The 27093-nt window shown below is 45.3% G+C and overlaps 1 protein-coding gene across 2 annotated transcripts in view; it reads right to left on the bottom strand.

The window, feature by feature from the left end:
* Positions 1-21522, bottom strand: part of MYH11 (myosin heavy chain 11) — a 127067-nt gene extending 105545 nt beyond the window's left edge. For both annotated transcript variants that reach the window (XM_068967296.1, XM_068967295.1), the window contains exons 1-2: positions 21392-21522; positions 3567-3928 (exon numbers count right to left, since the gene is read on the bottom strand). In XM_068967296.1, coding sequence (XP_068823397.1) covers positions 3567-3911 — 345 coding nt within the window. In that variant the 5' untranslated portion in view covers positions 3912-3928; positions 21392-21522. The remainder of the gene's footprint in view (positions 1-3566; positions 3929-21391) is intronic.
* Positions 21523-27093: the final 5571 nt, after the last annotated feature.

Here is a 27093-nt window from a genome sequence, read left to right as displayed (position 1 = left end):
GGGGCAGCTCAGGCAGGAACCTGCATCTTGAGACAGAGGATGGACGTGTGGCCCTAGTAGGGGAAGGGGAGGTCGGATGAAGGGAAAGAGTAGCACTGACACACTCTATACACTACCGTGTGTAAAATAGCTAGTGGGACGCTGCTGTACGGCACAGGGACCTCAGGGGGCTCAGGGCTCCGTGATGACCTAGAGGGGTGGGATGGGGGTGGTGGGATGGAGGCTCAAGAAGGAGGGGGCATATGCATACACAGAGCTGATTCACGCTGTTGTACAGCAGAAACTAACACAACGTTGTAAAGCAATTGTCCTCCAATTTAAGAAACAAACAAACAAAAAGAACCTGCATCTTTAAGGCTTCTATCTCTTCTAGACCCAAGGGGATGAGACATCTGCCAGGACTAAGCAAAAAGTGCTTTGTTTGAGATGAGCTTTGCAGGATGGAAGGGAACATTCTCTTCATTACCAGGGGCAAAGTCAGGCATGGTCAGCTGCCTGAGCTTCACCTGCCATACACCTGTAACAAGGGCCATGCCTTCCGCCATCATGCGCTGGTGAATAACTTGGGGTGCTCCCCAACCCCGTCGTATTTTATCTCCTCCGTCGTGGACAACAGTTTCTAGTTAAATGATTAAGTTGATCAGAAGGGAATGAGACAGAAGTAGACGCGTGGTCATAAGACTGAAAGGCTTTTCATCTAATCTGTCCGGAGAAGCACAGCAGGAATTTGAAGATTTGATTCATTTTTTTTAATCTGCTGTCAGAAGACAGTCTGGGTCTTGGGACCTTCATAAGCCCCTCATTTTCCCTGGTTTCTATTTTGGGCCCAAACATCTGTGTCAGAGGACAGCAGGTGAGATTCCTATCCAAGCCCATCCTTGACCTCCCTAGATGAAGATGACTTATCTTGGACAGGAGGCCCATAGGAGCCCAGTTCCTCTAGAGTTTCTTGAAGGCTGGTGTGCTTAGGAAAAGCCACTCTGTACCAACAGCCCCAGGCTGAGAATGCTTCCAGACAAAAGAGACTTCCTCTGCTTAGTTAGGGAGCAACTTAGACTGTCCTTGGAGGGTCTTTAGTACTCTGAGCCACAGCTTGCCTGTCTGTAGGATGGGATGAGCATACTTCATTAAGTGGATGTTGTGTTAACTAAATGAGATCAAGAGAAGGTATGTATAGAATTGTAAGTTGCTTCCCAGTTCCCCCTTGGCTCTTAAAAACAAGCCATTGTAACTCTCTCTGAACTATCTATGTGGTTTAGTTGCTAAGTCATGTCCTACTCTTTGCCACTCCATGGACTGTAGCCCACCAGGCCCCTTTGTCCATGAGATTTTCGAACAAGAATACTAGAGTAGGTTTCCCTTTCCTTCTCCAGGAGATCTTCCTGACCCAGGAATTGAACCTGGGTCTTCTGCATTGCAGGCAGATTCTTTACCGACTGAGTGAAGAATAATTAATTATGGTACATCTGTTGGATAGATCACAAAGCCCATAAAGGGGCAGTTGGGGTCATGAGCGAGGAGTAGGGATGTTCATCCCTAACTTGTACATGGAAAGAGAGCAGGTCCCCAGCCTGTGTGCACAGACTTTTCAATACATTGTTGTTGTTTACTTGCCAAGTCACGTCCAACTCTTTTGCGACCCCATGTAGCCTGCCAGGCTCCTCTGTCCACGGAATTCTCCAGGCAAGAATACTGGAGTGGGTTGCCTGTTTCCTCCTCCAGGCGATCTTCCCGACCTAGAGATTGAACCCGTGTCTGCTGCATAAGCAGGCGGATTCTTTACCACTGAGCCACCAGGGAAGTTCCTTTTCAATACATAAACATGCACTATTCTCACAAAGAAACATAAACATCTTATCAGCTGTTATCTCTGAGGGAGGATAGACTCTTGTGTTTGCTGTGCTTTTCTGAATTTTCCAGATCTTCTGGAATGAATGTGCCTCACTTGCCTAATTAGGAAAAAAAATCTGCAAGACAGTTTTAGAGATGACAACGGGGGTTTGTAATTTTCATGTGGCAAAACATAAAGGGCAAGACCAGAAGGGCCTCAAGACAGAGGTGACTGTTTCTGTAAGTTTGCAAAGAATCCAAGAACATCTCTCTGGCAATAACAAAAATGAGCATAACCAATAAAAACAATACCTAACATGTTGAGTGCCTACAACATGCCAGGAAGTATGCCACGTGCTTTCTTTTCAGAGTAACCCACTCCATGCATGCATGCATGCTCAGTCACTCAGTAGTGTCCGACTCTTTGCAACCCCATGGACTGCAGCCCGCCAGGCTCCTCTGTCTGTGGAATTTTCCAGGCAAGAATATTAGAGTGGATTGCCATTTCCTACTCCAAACCCACTCTATGAGGCAGGTACGATTCTTGTATTCATTTTACAGAGAAGGAAACAAAATGTCAGAGAAATTAAATAACTTGCCCAAGGGACAGATGTACCCTTTCTGCGTGGCAAGACAAAGGCTGGAGTGGGATGCCCTATGTCTACCAGTCTGGCTTGATAGGGGTACCATGTCCTTCTATATCCTAGGGAGCTGGTCCAGCCCACAAAGAATCTGTACCCCTGAGTTACACATCATCCAGTCCAGACTGTCCAACAGAGCTTTCTGCAATAATGGGAATTTTCTCCACCTGTGCTGTCCAATATGGCAGCCACTAGCCACAGGCATCAGGTGGGCACTTAACACGTAACCAGCACAACGGAAGAAGTGAACTTTTAAATATTGATGTTTAATCAATTTATATCAGGCCTTCCCAGGTGGCTCAGATGGTAAAGAATCTGCCTGCAAAGCAAGAGACCTGGGTTTGATTCCTGGGTCTGGAAGATCCCCTGGCAAAGGGAATGACTACCTCCTCCAGTATTCTTGCCTGGAGAATTCCATGGACAGAAGAGCCTGGTGGGCTACAGTCCATGGGGTTGCGAAGAATCAGACATGACTGAGCGACTAACACTTTCACTTTTCACTTAGTTTACATCTAAATTTAGTTAGCCACATGTGGTCGGTGGCTGCCATATTGGACACTGCAGCTCTAATTCACTCTGACCTGCACGGTCAACCCAGAGGAAACCAGGTCCAATCGAGTCATTCCCATTTGTTACAGGGCAGGCCTCCACCAAACCTCACCAGGATCCTCATGTCTCCTACCTACTCGGCTGTGGAATGGATCAGCCTTCTCAAGGAGGTTAAGAGTTCTTTATTTCCAAGATGGTGGAAGAGCAGGGAACTACTTCACTGAAATCTGTTGAGCACGGACCATGCAACCATGTGATCACATGGGATCTATGGATCTCATTTAAGTGGGGGGAGGGTGACTGCTCTCATTTTGCAGATGGGGAAACTGAGGCTTCAAGAGGTGAAATAACCTGTTCAATGTCACAGCACTAGATAGGGCAGGGTGAATGGGAATCCAGGTCTGAACGATCCCACCCCACATGCAACCTCCCTCAAGGAAAATTTCAGCCTCCTAACTTGCACCCCAAAGACATCTGCAAGCCTCTCCACTGCCTCAGGGGCGCAGGAAACCAGCAAGAATTGGCTGGCTTCCCCAGGATACTCACGTATATGAGTCCCGAGAAGTACCTCTCCCGCAGGTTGTGCAGCACAGAGGCTTCGTTGAGACACGTCAGCTCTGCCATGTCTTCCACCTTGGAGAACTTGGGCGGGTTCATCTTCTGGATGTCATCCTTGCCGACTGTGACCTTCTTGCCATTCTCCACCAGCTCCACGATCACCTCATCCCCTTTCTCCTCCTTGATGCTGGCTGCCTCGAAACCCTGCTTCTCCGAAGGGACCCAGACCAGCTTCTTGGCGGCCCAGTCAGCCTGGGCCACTGGGTTGTTGATGAAGTTTTTGTCCACAAAGAGGAACTTCTCATCCTCACTGAGCTGGTCCTTCTGCGCCATGGTGCCTGGTTGGTCCCCTGGGGAATAAGGCAACCAGGTAAGAATGAGGCCAGAACCAGACTGGCCTAAAAACAGATCAAGAACCAAGCCCTAAAGACAGATAAAACCTTCACCTCCCCATGTCTGGGGATGCAATCTGCAGAAATGTCTCACAAAGCACAAAGGTGTTCACAGCAGGATGCAAAGGTTCTTCAGAAGAGGATCTGCACTACTATATATTGTCCATCAACATGGCATGAATACGTAAACCATGATATTCTCATACAATGAAATGCTATTGACGGGTTAAGATGCGAGAAGCAGGTCTAGATGTGTTAACATAGGAACAAATTCAGTCTTATAGTTTACTGTAAAAATAAAAGGGGGTGGTCCTCAAATGTTTAAACATAGGTTTATCACATTATCTAGCAACCCCATTCTAAGGTATATACCCAAGAGAAATGAAAACATACTTCCACACAAAAACTCAGGTGAGTGTTCATAGAAGCATTACTCCTAATAGCTAAAAAATAGAAGAAAAACCCAAATGTCCATCAACAGATGAATGGATAAATAAAATGTAGCCTATACATTTAATAGAATATAAAAAGCCTATACATTTAATAGAATATTACTCAACCGTGAAAAGGAGCAGAGTACTGAAATACACTGAGTGTTAATGAATCTTGAAAACATTATGCTAAGTGAAAGAATCTAGTCACAGAGGACCACATATTATATGATTCCACTTATATAAGAAGGTCCAGAATTGGCAAATTCATAGAGATAAAAAGTAGATTCGTGGTTGCCAACAGCTGGGAGAGAATAAAAGGGTGACAGTAGAGGGATCAAACTGCAAACGTCCATTGAATCATCGAAAAAGCAAGAGAGTTCCAGAAAAACATCTACCTCTGCTTTATTGATTACGCCAAAGCCTTTGACTGTGTGGATCACAACAAACTGTGGGAAATTCTTCAAAAGATGAGAATACCAGACCACCTTATCTGCCTTCTGAGTAATCTGTATGCAGGTCAAGAAGCAACAGTTAGAACCGGACATGGAACAACATACCAGTTCCAAATTGGGAAAGGAGTACATCAAGGCTGTATATTGTCACCCTGCTTATTTAATGCATTTGCAAAGTACATCATGCAAAATGCCAAGCATAAGCTGGAAACAAGATTGCTGGGAGAAATATCAATAACCTCAAATATGTAGATGACACCACCCTTATGGCAGAAAGCAATGAGAAACTCAAAAGCTTCTTGATGAAAGTGAAAGAGGAGAGTGAAGAAGTTGGCTTAAAGCTCAACATTCAAAAAACTAAGATCGTGGCATCCGGTCCCATCACTTCACGGCAAATAGATGGGGAAACAATGAAAACAGTAAGAGACTTTATTTTCTTGGGCTCCAAAATCACTGCAGATAGTGACTGCAGTCACGAAAGTAAAAGACACTCCTTGGAAGAAAAGCTATGACCAACCTAGGCAGAATATTAAAAAAGCAGAGACATTACTTTGTCATCAAAGGTCCATCTAGTCAAAGCTATGGTTTTTCCAGTAGTCATGTATGGATAAGAGAGTTGGACTATAAAGAAAGCTGAGGGCTGAAGAATTGATGCTTTTGAACTGTGGTGTTGGAAAAGACTCTTGAGAGTCCCTTGGACTGCAAGGAGATCCAGCCAGTCCATCCTAAAGGAAATCAGTCCTGCATATTCACTGGAAGGACCGAAGCTGAATCTGAAACTCCAATACTTTGGCCACCTGATGTGAAGAACTGACTCATTGGAAAAGACCCTGAAGCTGGGAAAGATTGAAGGCAGTAGGAGAAGGGGACGACAGAGGATGAGATGGTTGGATGGCATCACCAACCCGATGGACATGAGTATGAGCAAGCTCTGGGAGTTGGTGAAGGACAGGGAAGCCTGGCATGCTGCAGTCCATGGGGTTGCAAAGAGTTGGACGTGACTGAGCGACTGAACTGAACTGAAGTAGAGGGGAGTGGGGTTTCTTTTTAGGATAATGAAAATGTTCTAGAATGTACTGCAGTGATGGATACACAATTCTGTGAATATGCTGAAAGTCATTCAATTGCACAATTTAAATGGGTGAATTGCATGGTATTTAAACTGGATCTGAATAGAACTGCTTAAAAATGAAATATAGGGAATATTGTAAAGCACTAGTATAATAACCCATTTTTATTTTAAAATATTTAAAATTCATATAGGCAAAATAACTGGAGAAAGATGTACTTATTGAGTACAGTTTTGAAGGGATTTTTACTTTTCATGAGTTTTTTCCTAATTTTTTGTAGTAAAATATATATAAGACTTACTATCTTACACATTTTCATTTCAGTGACATTAAGTACATCCATGCTGCTGCTGCTGCTAAGTTGCTTCAGTCGTGTCCGACTCTGTGAAACCCCATAGATGGCAGCCTACCAGGCTCCCCTGTCCCTGGGATTCTGTAGGCAAGAACACTGGAGTGGCTTGCCATTTCCTTCTCCAATGCATGAAAGTGAAAAGGCAAAGTGAAGTCGCTTAGTCATGTCTGACTCTTAGCAACCCCATGGACTGTAGCTTACCAGGCTCCTCCACCCATGGGATTTTCCAGGCAAGAGTACTGGAGTGGGTTGCCATTACCTTCTCCGAAGTACATCCATATTGTCATGCAATTATCACCACCATCCAACACCAGAACTATTTTCATCTTGTAAAACTGAGACTCCACACCCGTTAAACACTAATTCCTCACTACCTCCTCCCTCCAGCCACTGGCAAGCACTATTCTACTTTGTGTTTCTATGAATTTCACTACTCTCAGGATCTCATGTCAGTGAAATAATCCTTTGTCACCAGCTTATTTCACTTAGTATAATGTCTTCAAAGTTCATCCATGTTGGAGCATGAATCAGAATTTCACTCATTTTTTAAGGCTTAATAATATTTCATTGTACGGACATATGGCATTTTGTTTATCCATTCATCTATTGATGGACACTTGAGTTGCTTCCACATTCCCTCTATTGTGAATAATGCTGCTTTGAACAAGGGTACACTTTCTATTACACATTTTTGCCAAGAAAGAAAGTGAAAGTGAAAGTTGCTCAGTCGTGTCCGACTCTTTGTGACCACATGGAATTCTCCAGGCCGGAATACTGGAGTGGGTGGCTGTTCCCTTCCCCAGGGGATCTTCCCAACCCAGGGACTGAACCCAGGTCTCCTGCATTGCATGTGGTTTCTTTACCAGCTAAGCTACATGGGAAGCCAATATAGTTTTATAACTTTTATTAAATTTATGATTAACAAAAATAGATACTTTACAAAAGACTTTGAATAACCAGTTCACATAAGAAAAAATGTTCAGCCTCAGGAGTAAATGGAGAACTACAAGGTGAAGCAATGAGATGTTGCTTTTCACTCACCGCTTGGCTAAGATGGAAACCACTGGTGGTCAGGAGAGTAGGGGCTGGGGCTCTGCATACATTGCCCTTATGGATGGAAAAGTCCCAAAAATTCACACACATCCCTTGACCTGCAATTCCATTTCTAGCAATTTAGCTTACGGAAACAGACAAGTGTTAACAGGTGTATAAAAATGTGCACTGCCATGCAATTTGGCACAGCAAAACCTGCAAATAATCCAAATACTTTTCAGGAAGTACCTTGTTAAATTACAGATCATCCGGGCAACAGAATGCTATATGCCCACCCAAAATTCAAGATGTAGACTTTTATATATGCCACATAAAGCTTTGCCCTTTCAAGCCCCCCATCCCTGGTGCCCCGTGCTGTTGGTGGGAATATAAGTTGGTGCAGCCACTATGGAAAATAGTATGGAAGTTCCTCAGAAAACTAAAAATAGAGTTACCAGGAATCATTACCAGAATGATCCAGCAGTCCTATTCCTGGGAATATGCCTGGACAAAACTATAATTCATACAGATACATGCATCCCTATGTTCACAGTAGCACAGTTCACAATAGCTAAAATATGGCAACAACCTATGTTCATCAACAGTCAAATGGAGAAAGAAGAGGTGGTGCATAGATACAATGGAATACTACTCAGCCACAAAAAAGGATGAAACAGTGCCATTTGCAACAACACGGATGCAACAAGAGATTATCGTACTAAGTGAGATAAGTCAGAAAGAGAAAGACAAATACCATAAGATGTCACTTCTATGCGGAATCTAAAATATAGCACAGAGGAACCTATCTATAACATGGAAACAGACTTACGGACAAAGAGAACAGGCTTGTGGTTGCCAAGGGGGAGTGGGGAGGAAGAGGTGGGGAGTGGGGAGGAAGAGGGGTGGACTGGGAGTGTGGGATGGGCAGATGCAGACTATTACACTCAGAACGGATAAACAAGGTCCTAATGTAGAGCACAGGGATATATTCAATATCCTGTGATGAAACAGAATGGAAAAGAATATTAAAAAAAAGAATGTTAAAAAGAAGAATGAAAGTGATAATTCACCTTCATGCTGTTTAGAGATTTGCCCACAAATTTTGAACATTAAAACACTCTAAATTAATTAACATGCAAATTATAGACTTGTAAAATAAAAAATAAGGATTTTTCCCTTTCATCTTAACCTATTTGTCATTTACACGCTTTATAATTCTCTCATTGTAAGTGCACAATTCAATGATTTTTAGTAAATTTAGAGTTGTGCATTTATCATGATGCTAAATTTTGGAACATTCCCGCCATCCCCAAAAGGGTTTCCTCATGCTAGTCTGCAGTCACTCCCTGTTCCTACTCCCAACTCCCTGGCAATGACTAATCTACTATCTGTCTCTATAGATGTGCCTTTTCGGGACACTGCAAAAAACAGAATTGTACAATAGGTGACTTTTGACCATGCAAAGTCAATATGACAAAAACCAATATGCATAAATGGAACACTCAGCAATAAAAGGAACAAATTACACAATAAAAGAGATGAATTGTGAAAGCAAGCTTAATGAAAGAAGCAGAACCCAAATCCTACACACTCTATTATTCCACTGATAAGAAGGTCTAGAAAAGACAAAGCTGTGGCAACAGGAAATGGATCAGTGGTTGCTCACAGGCTGGGGAGGGAACGGGCCACCAAGAGGCACAAAGGAACTTCCGGGGCGATGGAAACATTCTATATCCTGATCATGGCGATGATTATACGACTATATACATTTGTCAAAATTCACTGAGCTGTACACTTAAAAACCAGTGAATTTTTTAAAAAGTAAAAGAAATACTATAAGTACATTATACCTCATAAAGCCAAATAAAATAGTTATAAAAGAATGTCTTGTCATTTTATTTACTTTTTCTTCATTAAAAAATTAACTTATTTATTTTAATTGAAGGCTAATTACTTTACAATATTGTAGTGGTTTCTGCCATACATTGACATGAATCAGCCATGGGTGTACATGCATCCCCCATCCTGAACCCCCCTCCCACCTCCCTCCCCACCCCATCCCTCTGGGTCATCCCAGTGCACCGGCCCTGAGCACCCTGTCTCATGCATCGAACTTAGACTGGCAATCTGTTTCACATATGATAATATACGTGTTTCAGTGCTATTCTCTCAAATCATCCCTGTCTTGTCATTTTATACATCTGTGTACACATTTTTAAAAGTCTAGAAAACTACACGCAAAAATATTAAACCAAGGTTCTATTTGGTCAAATATGGGACAGTCTGAATATCAGTAAGGTAAATACAACAGTTGAAAGATTAGAATGCTTAAATCCATGAGCTCATCATAGTTAAAAAAAAATTCACAGATCATCTTTGTAAGCTGCTGGGGAATCAACCCATGGTTTTGAAAACTGGTAAAGAAAGAGGGGGAAACTTAAGACACTGATTCTGCCTCTCTACAAATTCTTCCTCAAGGCCACTAAATAATTGACAAGAAGTCTGTCTTTATCTGAAATATTAAGTTATTAAGTGTCAGATTCTCCATTCCATTGTCTAGATATGTCCAGGAGATGAGCTGCTGAGGCAACAGACTCTTTTCAGACCCGCCCAACGGCCCATCCCAGGCCCTCCGACCATACTTGCAGGAGCTGTCCTGCCCTCGGAACACCGGCTCGTGTTCAGCTACTCCAATCAGACCCACCTCTCCCACCTCTCCTCCCCGATGCACTGGTGGTTCCAAAGAACTAAGGTGCAGGCTGAGTGAGGATGTACAGTCACAAGGACATACTGTGTGGTTGATGCCCCTCCTTCAGCAGAAAACAATTCATAGCTCCTTTAGCTATGAATCCCCTCTTGGAGGCACATAACCTCTGATCAGCTTTGTTTTTGCAGCGTTAAGTTTACTGAGTAGTTGTAGGTGGTGTCAGCCCGATCCAGCCATTGTAAAGTTCTCCATCTGCTATTCAGGCTTCCCAGGTGGTGCTGGTGGGAAAGAACCCACCTGTCAATGCAGGAGATGCAAGAGACGCAGGATAATTTGCATGCTTGGACTCCAAATCCCATGGAGGTGGACTAACTTCCACCTCCCACCAATGGGCCCCTGGAGCTGGGCCATCAACTCCTAAAATGCAGACTTTGCAAGGCAAAAATCAGAGGGGCAGTTCCTCCAGCTTTCTTCTTCTGGGGTGAAAATAACAATAACAAAAACCAGGAGCTAATTTGTTCAGAAAGGTTAGTTATTTCTCCCGGGCGACCTGATCTAGTAGCTCATTAAAAAATAAAATAAGAAATGAGGGAATCATTCCCTAAATCTGAAAGATCACTCCAGTTATCCCCAAAAGTGAACTAAAGAATTGTAGAAAATGTACACTGTTCCAGGTTTAACGATCACAATTCCTGCACTTTAAATTCTTTTGGGAGGGGGTGACTCTGGGCATGTGGGATCCAGATTCCCCAAACAGGGACTGAACCCAACCCCCCTGCAGTAGAAACACGGAGTCTTCATCACTGGACCCCCAGGAAAGTCGCTCTTAATTTTTAAATTGCTATTGAATTTCTCCTGGGACATAGTAAGTCCAACAGCATTCTCCCTTCACCCCCCTTTCACTGCTTAAAAAAAAAACAACTACCATCTACTTAGAAGAATTGCTGCTATATAAATGTAGAAGAAATGATGAAACTAGAATGTAGCAATTCTGGAACTCTGAATAAAATAATGGGTCTTGGGAATCACTGTCAAAGTTGCTAAAACATCAGACCAGTGGTTCTCAAACTTCCTTGTGCATCAGCTTCACCTGGGAGGTTGTGGAATCACAGACGCCTGGGCCCACCCCACAGCTTCTGAGCCAGTATGTCTGGGGTGAACCCAGGGATCTGCATTTCTAACAGGCTCCCGAGTGGTGCTGAGGATACTGGTCCACAGTTTCAGACCCACCCCATTATGTCAGATGACAAGCAAATGTGCTGTGTGCTCAGTTGTGACTGACTCTTTGCAACCCCATGGACTGTCGCCTGTCAGGCTCCTCTGTCCATGGGGTTTTCCAGACAAGACTACTGGAGTGGGTTGACATTTCCTCCTCCAAGGGATCTTCCCAACAAAGGGATCAAACCTGCGTCTCTTATGTCTCCTGCATTGACAGGTGGGTTCTTTCCCACCAGCACCACCTGGGAATCCTGAATAGCAGATGGAGAACTTTACAATGGATGGATCGGGCCGACACCACCTACACCTACTCAGCAAACTTAACGCTGCGAGAACAAAGCCGATCAGAGGTTATGTGCCTCTAGAGGGGATGCCTGGGGAAGTGGCCACCACCACCAGTGAAATATTCTTACAGAAAAAAGGGGGTGGGTGGGGACAGACGCTGACGAAGCCTCTGGATCTAACACCTATTTAAGGGAAATGCAGGGCACAGGGAACATGCCAACCAAGGTCACGGGCGTGTGACAAAGTCCACAAGGTAGGATGAATGACTCAGTTTCTTTAACAGGTAAACCATTTTAAAAGGGGGGAACCTATAGATTAGAAAAGGCTTTGGGGGGGACTTCCCTGGTGGCCCAGCGGTCCATTCTCCCGACGCAAGGGGCCTGGGTTCAATACCTGGTCAGGGAACTGGATCCCATATGCTGCAACTAACACCCAAAGAAGCCACATAAATCAACAGATATCTATTGAACAAAGATGTATAATAGTTTTTTAAAAACTCTGTTCCTCAAAACGGTACCTGATTAAGTAAACTACAACTCCACACCATGATAAGAACAAATCATACAAACACTTGTGTGAAAAAAAGGCAGACACAAGAAGGACATACTGTGTGATTCTGTTTACAGGCAGAACCCAGAGATGCTTTAGGCTCAGTTCCAGACCACTGCAATAAAGCAACTATCACAATAAAGCAAGTTACATGGATACTTTGGTTTCCCAGTGTATAAAAAGGTTGCATTTACACTATGCTGTTGTCTGTTAACTGTGAAATAGCATTATGTCTAAGGTCTAATTATAGCTAATGTCTACCTTAGTGAAAAATACATGATTGTTAAAAAATTCTGACTTTCATCTGAGCTTTCAGTGAGTCACAGTAGCAACGACAAAGATCACTGATCACAGATCACATAACAAATATTACAATGAAATCACCTTAAATATACAAGAATTACCAAAATGTGTCACAGAGACAAGAAGTAAGCAAATGGTGTTGGAAAAAATGGCACCAACAGACTTGCTGAACATAGATTTGCCATAAGCCTTTAAATTGTAGGGAAAAAACCCCCACAGTATCTGTGAAGCACAACAAAATGATGTGTGCCTGTATATGAGATTCAAAACCAGGCAAATCTAACCTATGGTGCTAGACATCAGATGTAACTGGAAGGGTAGGACATGATGGAGGTTGATGGAGCTGATAACTTTGTTTCTTAATCTGAGTATCAGTTACATGGGTGGAAATTCATCAAGCTACATGCCTATAGAGATGTGTACTGTTCTGATATAGAAAACACTTCAATGAAAATTTTTTCTTTTTACCTTTAATTACGGTAAAATACACATAATAAAATTTACCATCTTTACCATTTAATTGTGCAGTTGAGTAGTATAAGCACAATCAAGAGAAGTTTTTGAATGGTAACCAATTACACCCAAGAAGACCGGGAGATGTATTTTATTTGTTTTGAGCAGCATGACAACTAAGTGGGCTCTTCCTAATTTCTATGTTGGTGCTGCTGCTGCTGCTAAGTCACTTCAGTCATATCTGACTCTGTGTGACCCCAGAGACGGCAGCCACCAGGCTCCCCCATCCCTGGGATTCTCCAGGCAAGAACACTGGAGTGGGTTGCCATTTCCTTCTCCAATGCATGAAAGTGAAAAGTGAAAGTGAAGTTGTTCAGTCATGTCTGACTTCTAGCAATCCCATGGACTGCAGCCCACCAGGCTCCTCTGTCCATGGGATTTTCCAGGCAAGAGTACTGGAGTGGGGTGCCATCGCCTTCTGAGCTGCCTTAAAAATCAGGAAAAAAAAGAAAAGCAAAAAACACAGCAGAAAAGCAGAAGGACTTAGGAATTTCCACTGCCAGGAACCCTGTCTAATCTAGGACTCAAAAATACAAACAGATCAAGGGCAAAGATCCAGTCTTTGTCCAAAAGGGAGAGGCTGGGCTGCTTCCCATGTCGTTGAGGTCTCCGACAGCCACAGTGTGCGAAATCCACTTTGGTCAAAAGAAAGACAGGGAAAAGAGGAGCTTGGCTTCACTCTAGAACGGCGTTTCCCAGAGTATGTTCCTTGGAACTCCAATCCCTCAAAATATTAATACTTGGGGTGGGGGTGGTGCAGGATTCAGGGAAGTTGAGACACTATCCATTTGAGAAGTGCTATCCATTTCCCTCCATCATTTAGAGGGAGAGCTCACATCAGGACATCCAAGGTCCTGACATCTGAAAGCTATTTCAGTCCTTTGACCATACATCTTTGAACACACGAACACTACAGACCCCAAACACCGATTAAATCCCATAGATTTGCCCTTGAGAAAATGTGGTGAGTCTAGCAAATTAATATTACTAATATTAGTAATCATAGCTGCTGCTCTGTCTTTTTTTTTGGCCACATCATGTGACATGGGGGACCTTAGTTCCCTGAGCAAGGATTGAACTGTGCCCCCTGCCCTGGGAATACAGAGTCGTAACCACTGGACCACTGGCGAAGCCCTACTGCTGCTGTAATTGACTGTCAGCTGTTATCTCGTTTAAACCCCTAAAAAATGCTACCCAAGGCTACACTGAGGCACAGAGAGGGTCAGTAATTCGACCATCATAGCACAGCTAGATGCGGTGGAATCTGAATAAAAAATGTTTTCCAAGTAACCTTTCCTGTGCTGCTGCTGCTGCTGCTAAGTTGCTTCAGTTGTGTCCGACTCTGTGTGACCCCATAGACGGCAGCCCACCAGGCTCCTCTGTCCCTGGGGTTCTCCAGGCAAGAACACTGGAGTGGGTTGTCATTTCCTTCTCCAATGCATGAAAGTGAAAAGTGAAAGGGAAGTCGCTCAGTCATGTCCACCTCTTAGTGACCCCATGGACAGCAGCCCACCAGGCTCCTCTGTCCATGGGATTTTCCAGGCATGAGTACTGGAGTGGGGTGCCATTGCCTTCTCCTACCTTCTTTGAAATCGGGAAAGAACTTGAGGGCTGAAAGAAACACAGACACACACGGGACACACCCTTGATCAGTCTTTGGCAACTTGAAGGCTGCAGGTAACTCGGTTTTATTGCTATAAGGACTTGCCTCAGCATGCAGCCAGAAGCTTGAGCCTTCAAAATTTGAGGTAGTGGACAATCAGGCAGACAGTGTCAGGTCAGGCATTAGGTGAGGTACAGGGGGGAACGAAAAGCAGCTTGCCAGACTGCAGCAGTGGTCAGAGAGCACGCCGCAGTGATAAGATTCACCATGCTCTAAATGCAGGGAAACTGCGGTCTGCAACTCTCTGCCGAAGTCTTTAATTTAGAGCAGAGTCTCTCAAAACAGCGGCACTACTGACATTTGGGGATGGATAATTCTTTGCCAGTGGAGTGGATGGTGGGTGGAAGTGTTGGGGAGGCGGGGCAGGCGGAGTGTGCAGGGAAGGGGCCTGCCCCTTGCCTTGTAAGGCCATTGGCAGCATCTCTGGTCTCTACCTAAACGATGCTAGTGGCACACCCTCCCCACTGAGATGGGACAACACTGAGATGTCCTAAGGGACATCTAGGTATCACTAGATGTCCCTTAGGGGAAGGACTGTCCCAGCCAACCTGGAATGCCAGCTATGGAAGGCCGCACACGTGAAGGGTGAGAACATGAGGGCAGACAAGAGAAGTCCAGACAGCCAAACCTCAAGGAGCCTCCCACCCTCCTGGTTTCTTCCTCTCAAGCTCTCCTCCCCCACCATCCCCGCCCTCACCCCCACCCTGTTCCGTCCAATGTCCTGCATCAGCTCTAAGAGCTGAAAGGACACCTTCGGGCTCATTACCCAGGATTGATGGATACTACGTCCAGTTCATGAGCTAAGGCTGCTATCCAGCCTTTTGATGAAAGCAAAGGACTCTTCAATGTTGGCGTCAGCAACGTCCGACACAGCCAAGTGTGTCAGCTCTGGGCACGTCCTGGCTTCCTCAGCAACACCCAGCTTCCTTCTTTGAGCTCTTCATTAGCCTCTGTAAGACCACAGGTTTACACATCCCAGTTCTGTGCTGAACTCACTGGGTGGCTCTGGGCAAGTCACTCTCTCTCTCTCTCTGGGCCTTGCGTTTTTCACTTGGGGAAAGAAATAGCAAGGGCTCTAACATTTTGTGGTATCTGTAATTCCAGATCAAAAAGGTTGGAGTTGGACCAACTGAGAATGTTTAGCTATTTCAGCTTGTTTTAGCATCGGTTTTATCTTCCCCAGAGGAACTCAGGGGTAAAAGATCTTGCCCCTTCTGCTTCTGTATTATTGGAAAATGAATAAAATTCCCCAGAGTAAACAGTAACAGGATTTGCATGTCATCAGCCCTAGTTAACAGCTACGCTCAGTATTTTACTGCCAAGATTTTGGACCAGAGACACCAACTCAAATGTCGCTGGGGTCAGGTAAGCAATGCAAAGTGACCCAGGCTGGAGGTGGCTGGACAGAGCCCTGTGCTCTGTCCAGAGGAGACAGGGCAGCTTCCTAGCTCTGCTGGGGTGTCTGAGTGAGGATGTGGGCCCTGCACTGCCAGATATCCAACAGACTTGGAAGTCTGCATTTAGGTATGAAATGAAAGTGAAAGTGAAGTCGTTCAGTCGGGTCTGACTCTTTTGCGACCCCATGGACTGTAGCCCGCCAGGTTCCTCTGTCCATGGGATTCTCCAGGCAATAATACTGGAGTAGGTAGCCATTCCCTTCTCCAGGGGATCTTCCCGACTCAGGGGTCAAACCCAGGTCTCCTGCATTGCAGATGGATCTTTTACTGTCTGAGCCATCATATCCATCCCTAAAGGAAATCAGTGCATGTTTCAAATGCCATGCAGGCAAAATGAAAACCTTTGGGGCCTGATCTAGAACACAGACCACCAGCTGACAGGATCTCTGCAGAGAAGAAACTAGGTCAAGACCTGGTCCAGGTGAGGGAGGAGTCAGTGGGGAGAGGGAAGCAGGGGGAGGGGCTGGCCCCCAGATGCACCAGATCTCCAGGCCCCAAACTGTCACTGTGAGCAACCGGGACTCTTAATTTGTCATTCATAACAGGCACTGTTATCACTGCGCTATGTGTGCTAAGTCGCTCAGCTGTGTCTGACTCTTTGTAAACCTACGGACCGTAGCCACCAGGCTCCTCTGTCCACGGGATTCTCCAAGCAAGAATACCGGAGTGGGTTGCCATGCCCCTTTCCAGGGGATCTTCCCGACCCAGGGATCAAACTGGCGTCTCTTATATCTCCTGCATTGGCAGGCGGGTTCTTTACCACTAGCGCCACCTGGGAAGCCTTTATTCCCCTTTCTATTCATGGGACATCAAGCTAGGCTATTTATTATATATACCATCTTGCTATGTTTTCTAATACATGAGGTAGGCATTATTGATTATTCCTATAAGGCTATGGAGGTCCCAGAAAGTAAAGGCTTTTGCTTGTAAAAGTTGGAGCCAAGATTGGAACCCAGATCTGACACCTGATCCAAGCAGGAAGTCTCCTTGCTTGGCTTCCTTGCACGGACTTGTCCTTGTGAGGCTTTGCCATAGCTGCACCCCTTTCTGATATCTGCCTAACCCATTTGCATACTGTTTTTAAAGTACCCCCAGAAGGAAGTTCTTACAATTATCAAAGCTAAATTAATTTTTCCTCCCTACCAAGGGAACTTGGTCAGCAAGAGGTCTGATGAATCCCACCGAGGATGCTTTGAGGATAGAGAGAACTGGCCATTTCTGGTCCTACAAGCCCCATTGTGTCTTGTTTCTTGCAACTCTGGCTTAGCACAGCTTAAAATACATGTAGTCTCCTATGTGTCCATTAGAAATTTAAATCGACAATGTCTTTAGAGGACTGTTTAGCAATATCTATCCATTTAAAATGTGCATGCTCTCTAACTTAGCAAATTGCATTGCTGGGAATTTATCCTGCAGATAAACTCATATAATTAGATATAAATAGATACACAAAGATGGTCCCTGAAGCCCTGTTTATATGTGGAGTGAAGCTGGTAAATTTCAATAAGAGGTTGTTGTAGTAAGACGCTATTTTGTTATTTAGTCACTAAGGCATGTCCAACTCTTTGCAACCCCATAGACTGCAGCATGCCAAGTTTCCCTGTCCTTCACTGTCTCCTGGAGTTTGCTCAAATTCATGTCCTTTGAGTCAGTGATGCTATCTAACCACCTCATCCTCTTTCGCCCCTTTCTCCTTTACCTTCAATCTTTCCCTACATCAGAGTCTTTCCCTGACTCCTTGATTAGATGCTACACTTCCATGTAATAGAATATTACGCAGGTGATTTTAAAACACCACAATATGCTGATATAGAAAGTTAAAAATATGCAATTAAGTGAAAAAACAGCTAATTTATAAAGCCAACAATATTTGTATAAAAAAGGAAGATTTGAGGTAGAAAAGTTTTGGAAAGATGCTCAAGAATACATTAACAACGGTTATATCTAAAGATGGGGAAGAGTGGAGAGGCAGGGAAGGACAAAGAAGTTCAGGAATTCTACCTGGAGAGGCATTCTACATGGAGACCAGGGAAGGGTTATAACCACCCCCAGTGGTCTCAGACTCTGAGGGATACAGAACTCTTCTGAGATTCTGTATCATTTGCTGCCTGCTTCACCAGCAGAGGGGAAGTTCAAGCCTGTACAGGTGAACAAGAGGCAAGCCCATGGCCCTTTCTTAGGGACTTTGATGAGGACCATTCCTCTTTCACCTCCGAATCACTGATGTGGTTCAGAGACACCTGACTTCCTCTGCAGGAACAAGAGGCAATGCTAGCTTCTTTATCATCTGACCCCTTACAAAATTTCCTTCAAAGTCAACTATTCTCCAACAAAGCAAAACAAAAAGTTCCTTCAAATTCCTACGTAGCCTTTTGCAGACTCAGCCTTTCTCCCACAGTGTGGCCATGGTTAAATGCGTTTGATGGTCAGAGTGAAGGGAAGAGACCCCAGGGATCAAAGGAGTCACCTTGGAAGGTGACTCCCACTCACAAACAGGCTCCTCCCACTCACAGGTGAGCTCTTCAAGGACACCATAGAGATCCTACACAAATCACAAAATACCTGGGCCAATATACCTGGTCATGTTCCTGACACAGGCGAGGAAATGTATCTATATTAGTGCAGAAGATTCTAATCACCACCTTTACCCAAATAGGAACTGAGTTTATGAAAAGAGATGGCCAGAAAAGAAATTTAAGGGCAGGTTTCTCTTTTATGGAAAGACTACACTGTAGGTTTCTTGGTTCTGCCAAGTACCTGCTGGGCAACACTGAGCAAAATCCTTAAGGTCTCTTGTTATGTATAAATAACCATCCACAGAAGTTCACCAGGGGCCAAGCACGATGCTAAATCCTTCTTATGCATGATCCCCTTGAATCCTCCCAGCAGGGCAATTCCATAGGCACTGAAGTCTTGAAAGAGCTAGTTTTGTAAAATCTTGTCTTCCTCATTGGCTAGCTCAAGCTATCTTGAGCAAGTTATTCAGTCTCCACATTTGTGAAACAGGACCAATAATAACAGCATCCACTCCAAAGAGCTGTTGTGAAGACTTACTGACAAGATGCCTATAACGGATTCAGCATGGTGTCCCAGCAAAAGCACTCAACAGATGTTAGCTAGTCTCATTAGCCCCATTTTACAGATGAGAAAACTGAGGTTTGGGAAGGATAACATGGATGATTTCTACATTTGCTTGTGACATTCTTGGATTTTGGTGAATTTAAAATTGGATGTGGTTTGCCAGAAAAATCTAATGTGTATCTGAGTTAAGAGTTGTATGGTTGTGCCTACAGCAAAAAATTCACCTGTTTGGATTCAATATGCTGAGGAAAGGAGAAGACCACTTTCCCACCCCCAAAATAAAACTTCAAAACAAAAGAGAGCAGGAGAAGGTAATCCCCCTCTTCTCCCAAATGTCTTCCTCTCCAGACTCCCCAACTTGTTCCCAAACGGAAAGGACAAGGGCAGAGAAATCCCCAGGGGCAGAACCAACAAAGCTGCAATACAGGGCTAATTTGCGAGGGGGCTGGGGATAGCCTCATGGAAAACGCTACCATAAATGGGCATGTTTGCCTCAATCTCAGCCCTCACACAGAAAAGTAACGATAACAAATCCATAACAAATACCTTGTACGGAATAACATGTCTATTTCAGACATGATAATAAAACACACGGTGTTTACCAGCCCTAGAAGCTTCTTGAGGAAGGCCCAGCTAGTTCACCTTTTGGACTCTGGGGATGGCAGCCCATCTAATCTAGTTAACTAGATGACCACACCACCAGGGGACAAACAGCGCATTTTATTTAAAATTTGCAAAAGGTCAGTTTATATTTTCTTCAAAAAGATGATAAACACTTGCCCTACTGGTCGCATCTGGTCCCATCAGAAACCTGATTCCAACAAAGTTTTTGTTCATGGTAAAGAAAGAAGTTGGTGGGGTCAGGGGTATAGAATTGGCAGGAATGGGATCCACCATTCCTGTGTGACATTGGGCAAATTACTTAAACTCTCTGAGCCTCAGTTATCTTGTATACTAAACAGGCATCACAATGCCTCCCTTAAAATGTTGCAATGACTAAATGAGGTCAATGAAGTCAAACACTGCTACAGTGCCTGACACATAAGCACTCCGTCAATGGTAGTTTATCTCAATGGGAAAGCACCAAGGAAACTGCACTTCCACGGGTCTTCAATGTCTTGTTTCACCCACTGCTATCTAATGACTTTCAGCTCAGCTTCTGCAAGCTCTTTCTCTGTATATAATGGTCAGTTTGCAATTTAATCTATTCATTCTTAATACTGTACTAAATGCTCCCTTTCTCGGGGTTTCTCAATATTTGCTTTTACTTTTTGATGAGTGCAGTTTTGAATGCTGCCTTTCCTCAGGCAGCCAAATCCTCATCAGCTCTCAGTGCAGACAGAGAACAGACAACAGGTGGCGGCCACTTTCTCTCACTTTGCCCACTTGGTGGGACACGAGAGCAACATGGTGTTCTGCAGGAAAGCCCAGCCCCATCTTACCTAATGCACTTGCAGACTCTGTAAGCAAGTGCGGGCTTTGGCATCTGAGTATTTGAGGCCCCTGAGTCAACCTGGATAAGATTTTTAAAAATTTGAAGGGGGTGCAGTGTGTGTGTCTGGAAGAAAACCAAGCTTTAAAAATGGATCATGATCAGAGTATCATTCAAGGCTTATCAGCAGCGCATCTTCTAGAGCAGGGGTCCCCCAACCTCCAGCATCTAATGCCTGATGATCTGAGGTGGAGCTGATGTAATAATAATAGAAATAAAGTGCACAATAAATGTGATGTGATTGAATCATCCTGAAACCATCCCCCTACCCTGGTCCATCAAAAACTGTCTTCCATGGGGATGCCAAAAAGGTTGGGACTGCTGCTTTAGACTGGGGAAAAACACTCCCCCTTCTGCCCATGGTTTTTTAAACTCATGCTTCCAACTCCGCTTGGAGCCACACATTGCCTGCCTTTGAGATAGGAAATGACTTTTCAGTGGAAGCTGGATCTTTGATATTTCCAAGGCAGTGTATCTCCCAGAGTCTCCTCATAACAAAAATCATCTGGGACTCATATACCCAGAGTACAGTTTTTCCGAAGATTCTGAAGTAACCGGAGATGGGCCTAGGCATTATCTTTAATAAGTACCCCCAAGGGGGTACTTCTCATTGACTACCTTGGGAGATGCTGGTTTGGGGAATAGGATGACGGGGCAGAGAGAAATGAAAATTGTGACCCCTCAGCCCCTCCCCAATGGTCCTTAAGAGGATGCCAACAGATGCGCCTCATGGTTCCCCAGCCTCTATAGGATGCCCTGCAGGATCCTGTAACCCCCGACTCAACTTCGTCCCCCGCAGGAACACATACTTACAGATCTCCAACTGGGGGGGAGAGCGGAGAAGAAACTTGACGGAGAGCTCAGATCTGGTACACCTCCCAGGCAGGGGCGTCCAAATCTCCGCGCTCGCCCGGGACGCCTCTTTTTATAGACCCGGAGCTGCCCGCGGGTGGGAAAGGGGAGGCAGCCGAGGAGGGCGGGGTGGGGATGGGTCCCGGCGCTCCCTCCGCAGCGCCCCCTGCAGGGCCCGAAAAACACCGCTCTGGTCCAGGCCTGGCGCGCTCCGGCCGCGACGCCCGTAAAGGGGCGCACCGGGTGGGGGCCCCTGGGAAGGGCGCAGCGGGCAGAGGCGTTCGGGGCTTTCTAACCCCGGCTCTCGGACAGTCGCGGAGACTCCGGGTCCCTAGAGAAACGGGTGGAGAGCACTCGGCGTCTCTAGGGGATGCTTGAGAATTTCTTCCTTGAGTCAGTTCCAGCCGCGCAGGCTTTAACCGCTTCTTCCGCAAGGGAGGAGCTGTGGGGGTCCGAGTCGACACCTCCTCTCCCCGCTCCCCAGTTTTTTCGTCCCTATTGCCTGGAAACGGGCTGGCTATGCTGCGAGACGGGCAGGGAAAGGGGATTTTCTGAACTTTGCAAAGTACAAGGCAGGAGCCCCCGACTTTCTGGGAATTGTTCGGAAAGGGGAAGTTTTTTCTTTTCCCAACTTGGCATCGCCACTTCCACCCACAAGCAAAAAAAAAAAAAAAAAAAAGCCCAACTGTTGTGACTTCAGGCACTGGGTGTACCATTCGCTGGCTGTGTGACCTAAGGCAAGTCACTTCCCCTCTCTGAGCCTCCGTATTTGAAGCTGAAGTGTGTGTGCGGTTATTATGTAATTTGCAAGGTGCATGTCAGGATCCAAGGAGAATGTGGGTGCCTCCCTGCTCTTTGAAAGCTCCCTTCTCCTGCTCCTCCCCGCCCCAGGAAATTCTTGCAAATAAAGCTGCCTGAAAGCTTTCTCCCTGTCTCTGTCCCTCTCAGTAGCACTCCCTTACCCCCCCGTGTCCGCACCACCCCCTTGTGTGTGTCTGACACCGGGTTTCTCCGTCACCGTTTGTCTGTCTTGTTCTGCCTTTCTTTCATTCTGTGTGTCTCCGTCACTCTTCCCATGGCTGTCTCTTACTGTCTCTCTGTCTCTGTCTGTCTCTGGTCCCTGTGTCTCTGGCTGCAGATCGCCCTCCCTTTCTCCCCCCATCTCTCTCCTGTCACACGCACGCACACAGGCCATAAAAGGAAGCCGCAGCGTTGGGCTGGCCCTGCGCCAGCCCGGGGACCCACGGGCAGCTGGGCGCCCCTCTCCCCGCCCGGCCGGACTCCTAGGTTCCCGGCCGGTCCTCCCACCCCGGGCGGGAGCGGCGGGCGGCGGGGGGCGCTGGGCGGGAGACAACCCAAAAAGGGCAGGCGCAGGCTCCTTCCTGCAGGAATTCCCAGCGCTGCATACCAGCTCGGGGCTGCCCGCTCCCCCTGACTAAATATGGTGCCGAGCGGCCTCCCGGCGCCCTACGGGGGTTGGGGGGGCGGCATCTGAGGGCAGTGGGGTGGGAGGGGGACCCCTCTGCTTGCGGCTGAGCCAGAAGGAGGTAGCCCCCCAAGTCCCACGTTGGTCCTAGCTGCTTAAGCCAGAGGGTTTGCTGAGGGGGTTAAAGATGTTGGAAGACCCTTATACGGCTCTGTGCTTGGTACTCGCCCCCATCTTATCCAGCAAACTGTCCTCTGGCCACCAGGCCAGGTGATGGTGAGGCCTTTATTAGTGCCCCCATTTTGCAGGTGAGAACACCGAGGACCTGGAGGAGTGAAGAGTTTTGCCTGAACCCTCGCTGGGTCTGAGAGCCACAGCTGCCAAGATTCACTTCCTGAGGGGCATTAAGGGGAAATGCCCAGAAGAATTAGCCTTGAGGCTAAAGACCCCCACTAAGGTTAGTTGGAATCTGCCAGAGCCATTTTCTAGTTGTTTGACCTGGTGCCTCAGTTTCCCTACCTGTATAATGGGAAGAACAGCAGTCACTTCTTCACTTCCCAGCTGTTTGTAAATGGTCCTTGAGAAGATCCATGTAAAATGAACATGTGTCTGTGTTAGTCACTCAATTGTGTCCAACTCTTTGTAACCCTATGGACTGTAGCCCTCTACAGGCTAAGAGGACCAAGCTCCTCTTTCCATGGAATCCTCCAGGCAAGAATACCAGAATGGGTTGCCATGCCCTCTCCTACGGGATCTTCCCGACCCAGGAACTGGACCCAGGTCTCCTGAATTGCAGGCCGATTCTTTACTGTTTGAGCCACCAGGGAAGCCCCAAATGAACATATATCCATGTAAAATGCTTCATGTTAGCTGCTATTATTCAAAACAAACATGAAACCAAGCAGAGTTGCATTTGGCCTTGAGGACCTTGTAATGATGAAAGCCTGTCCTGCCTGCTATTTCCCGCGGGCTGCCAGCCCCCTCTGCAGTTCTGCATCTCAGATCCTCTCTGACCCGTCCTCATCCCTCCAACATCTTGCCTGCTTTCCACCCTGAAAACACCCAGGCCCAGCCCTCCACCCTACATAATGGGCCTGTCAGAGTCTGCAACAGCCAGCATTCAGCTGGCTGGGATGTCAGCGGTAAAGTTCTTCAGAAAGTGATGAATGGGCGGCTTCCCCATGTGCCTCGTAATGTCTACACTGTAAAAGGAGTGGAAACTGTCCCTGTGTTAGTACAGAGCTGATGTGGAGCAGAGAAGGGGAAGGGGAAAAAACTGAAGCTGATCATCTCCTTCACATGCTGGAAAGATAATCCAGAGCAGGCTGTGAGAGTCCAACTCGATGACCTCAGAGTGAAAACCGGCCCATTTCCAGAGGCATTCACATTGGTATTCCAAAGCGGTGCATCTGATTCTTTAAAGAACTTGGTAACTTTTAAAAGAGAATTATTATACTAAGTTATTAATAAATGAAGGCTTTCTAACAGACACTGAATTGCACTACATTACCTCACCTAGTCCTTATAATAACCCTATGAGGTATATGCTTAAACATTTTTTTTCTCATTTTGCTGTGGAGGAACCAGGTTTGGTGAGTGAAATAACCAGCCAATTTAGCACAGCTAGCTAATGATGGAGCAGGAACTCCCACCCTGCTGTGTGATGGAGTCCAGCGTAAGTAGAGAAGTCTGAGGGTGTGAACTCATGATCTGCTCAGCACCAGCCAGGGGGCCACGGGATTGTCAGTGAACCCCTCTGAGCCTGTGTTTCTCAAAGAAAAGCAGAGATGGTCAGAATCTTTGCCTCAACATGGGGAAGGAATTTCTGGTACATTCTAGAAGTCCTCAGGAACAGTGTGGGCACATAAGAGTCATTCAATGTCTATCTAATGCAGCTCAGATGTTTGACTCTTCAAAATCAGATGCCTTCGTTTTATTTCTCATGGCTCAAAAAGCCAGTTAAAGGTTGAGGGGGAAAAAATTACTTTCAAAAAACATAACTGTGACTGACTAACGGCTGTCAAGTAAGTTTCTTTGGCATGGCTCCTGTGAGGTGGCATGTCCTGGGAGTTTCCATGAACTCATGGAACAAGATGGCAGTGGGGAAATTCCTCTCTTTTAGAGTCTTTTTTTTTTTTTTAATCAAATAGCTTTGACTTTACTACTAGGTTCAAAAAGTTTGAAAGTGCAAGTGTGAGTCTCTCCAGTTTTTAATAACTTCAAAGACTGGGTTGATGCGTGGCTCCTGCATGTGGTTCACAATGATTGACAACATCAGCAGTCAGGTTATCCAGCTCAAGATCTGCACAGGACTCTGCCTTCTTGTGAATAAAGGGCCATCTTCCCTGACCATAAGCATGGTTCTGCCCGGGCACACAAGCTCTTCCTTTCATGCATTATGGCCCCCACGCTTCTCCAGGTTCAAGACTAAATTGCACAGTTTAATCTTGCAGTGCTCCTTTCCTTTATCGTTGATTTCCAGCTCTAGTGTCCTGGTAACTTCGGATTCTCTACTTCTATCAGGAAAGTCCTCAAATTCTCAATAAAAATCGTTTTATGGTTTCTTACAAAAGTAAACGTGTTCTTACCATATGACCTAGCAGATCACACTCCTCGGGATTTACTCAAATGAGTTGAAAACCTATGTTTGTGCTAAAGCCTGCACAGTTGTTTAGTTAGAGCAGCTTTCTTCATTAATAGTCAAATCTTGGAAGCAATTGAGAAGTCCTTCTAAGTAAGTGAACGGATAAACTGTGGTGCATTTAGATGTCAGAGTATTACTCAGCACTAAATAGAAATGGGCTTTCAAGTCATGAACAGAATGGATGAAACTTAAATGAGTATTACTAAGTGAAAGAAAACAGTGTAGAAAAGCTACATACAGTATGAGCCCAACTATATAACATTCTGGAAAGGTAAAACTATAGAAACCATGAACAGATTACTGGTGGCCAGGAGTTAGAGGAGAAAAAGGAAGGAAGAATAGACAGAGCAGAAGATTTGTACGGCACTGAAATTACTGATACCGTAGTGATGGGTGGATGCATGTAGTGACATGTATGCAGTGAAGTGGAAGTCACTCAGTCGTGTCCGACTTTGCGACTCCATGGACTATATAATCCATGGGATTCTCCAGGCCAGAATACTGGAGTGGGTAGCCTTTCCTTCTCCAGGGGATCTTCCCAACCCAGGGATCGAACCCAGGTCTCCTGCATTGCAGGAAGATTCTTTATCAGCTGAGCCACAAGGGAAGCCCAGTGACATGTATACCCATAGGCTATACACCACCAAGTGTGAACCCTGCCATCAGCTATGGACTTTGAGTAATAATGATATGTCAATGGAGGTTCATTGAATGTAACAGATGTACCACTTTCAGAGGACATGTTGGTAACAGGGAGCCTGTGAGTGTGTACCACATTGGGGGGTATGTAAGAATCCCAGGGACGGGGGAGCCTGGTGGGCTGCCATCTATGGGGTCACACAGAGTCAGACACGACTGAAGCGACTTAGCAGCAGCAGCAGCAGCAGCAAGAACTCCGTACTTCACATGCAATTCTGCTGTGAATCTAAAACTGTTTTCTAAAATTGTCTATTTTTTAAAAGGTAGTTTTACCTCACTTTCATTTTTTAAAAATGAATTAACACACAATTCTTGCAGAATGGCTGTTACAAAAATGAAATGCTCAGTGGCTGGGAACCACTGTCCCAAATGCCTTTAAAGGAATCTTCTCACAAATGTTAGTCCTTCATGTACACTTGGCTTTAGGTTAAAAGAACACATCATATTTTACATAATCATACAGGCATGTGGGACATATACAAATATGTTCTTGCACCTAATTATAAAGCTGTTAGTTGATACTAAGCAAACATATATGCTAAGCTTAAATTTATCATCTTCAAAAGCCACCTCTGGTCCTGCTATGAGTTTTTTTACTGCCAAAGTTTTAAATGTCTGCTATTCCTAAATCCCTCTTCAAGTCCAATTCCCATCCTATTTTTGTATAAGTTTTCTGCTAAAACTTCTCCTGCATGTCTAGAGGATAACTTCTTCTAACAACCCCATGAAAATTACCGCAATGATGTACTAATTTAGTTTATGAGTTCATGAGAAGAGTTTGATAGGTCTTCTATGTTTATCTTTTCCTTCCTTGAGTTTAAGTGTCTCAGCTCAAGAACCTACTTAAACTGCTAGAATATATGGGAATTCCCTGGTGGTCCAGTGCTTAGGACT

The sequence above is a fragment of the Capricornis sumatraensis genome, chromosome 3 (genome assembly GCF_032405125.1).
Source record: "Capricornis sumatraensis isolate serow.1 chromosome 3, serow.2, whole genome shotgun sequence".
Classification (NCBI taxonomy): domain Eukaryota; kingdom Metazoa; phylum Chordata; class Mammalia; order Artiodactyla; family Bovidae; genus Capricornis; species Capricornis sumatraensis.
The sequence above is the reverse complement of the archived record's forward strand: the minus strand, read 5'-3'. Positions and strand labels throughout refer to the sequence as shown.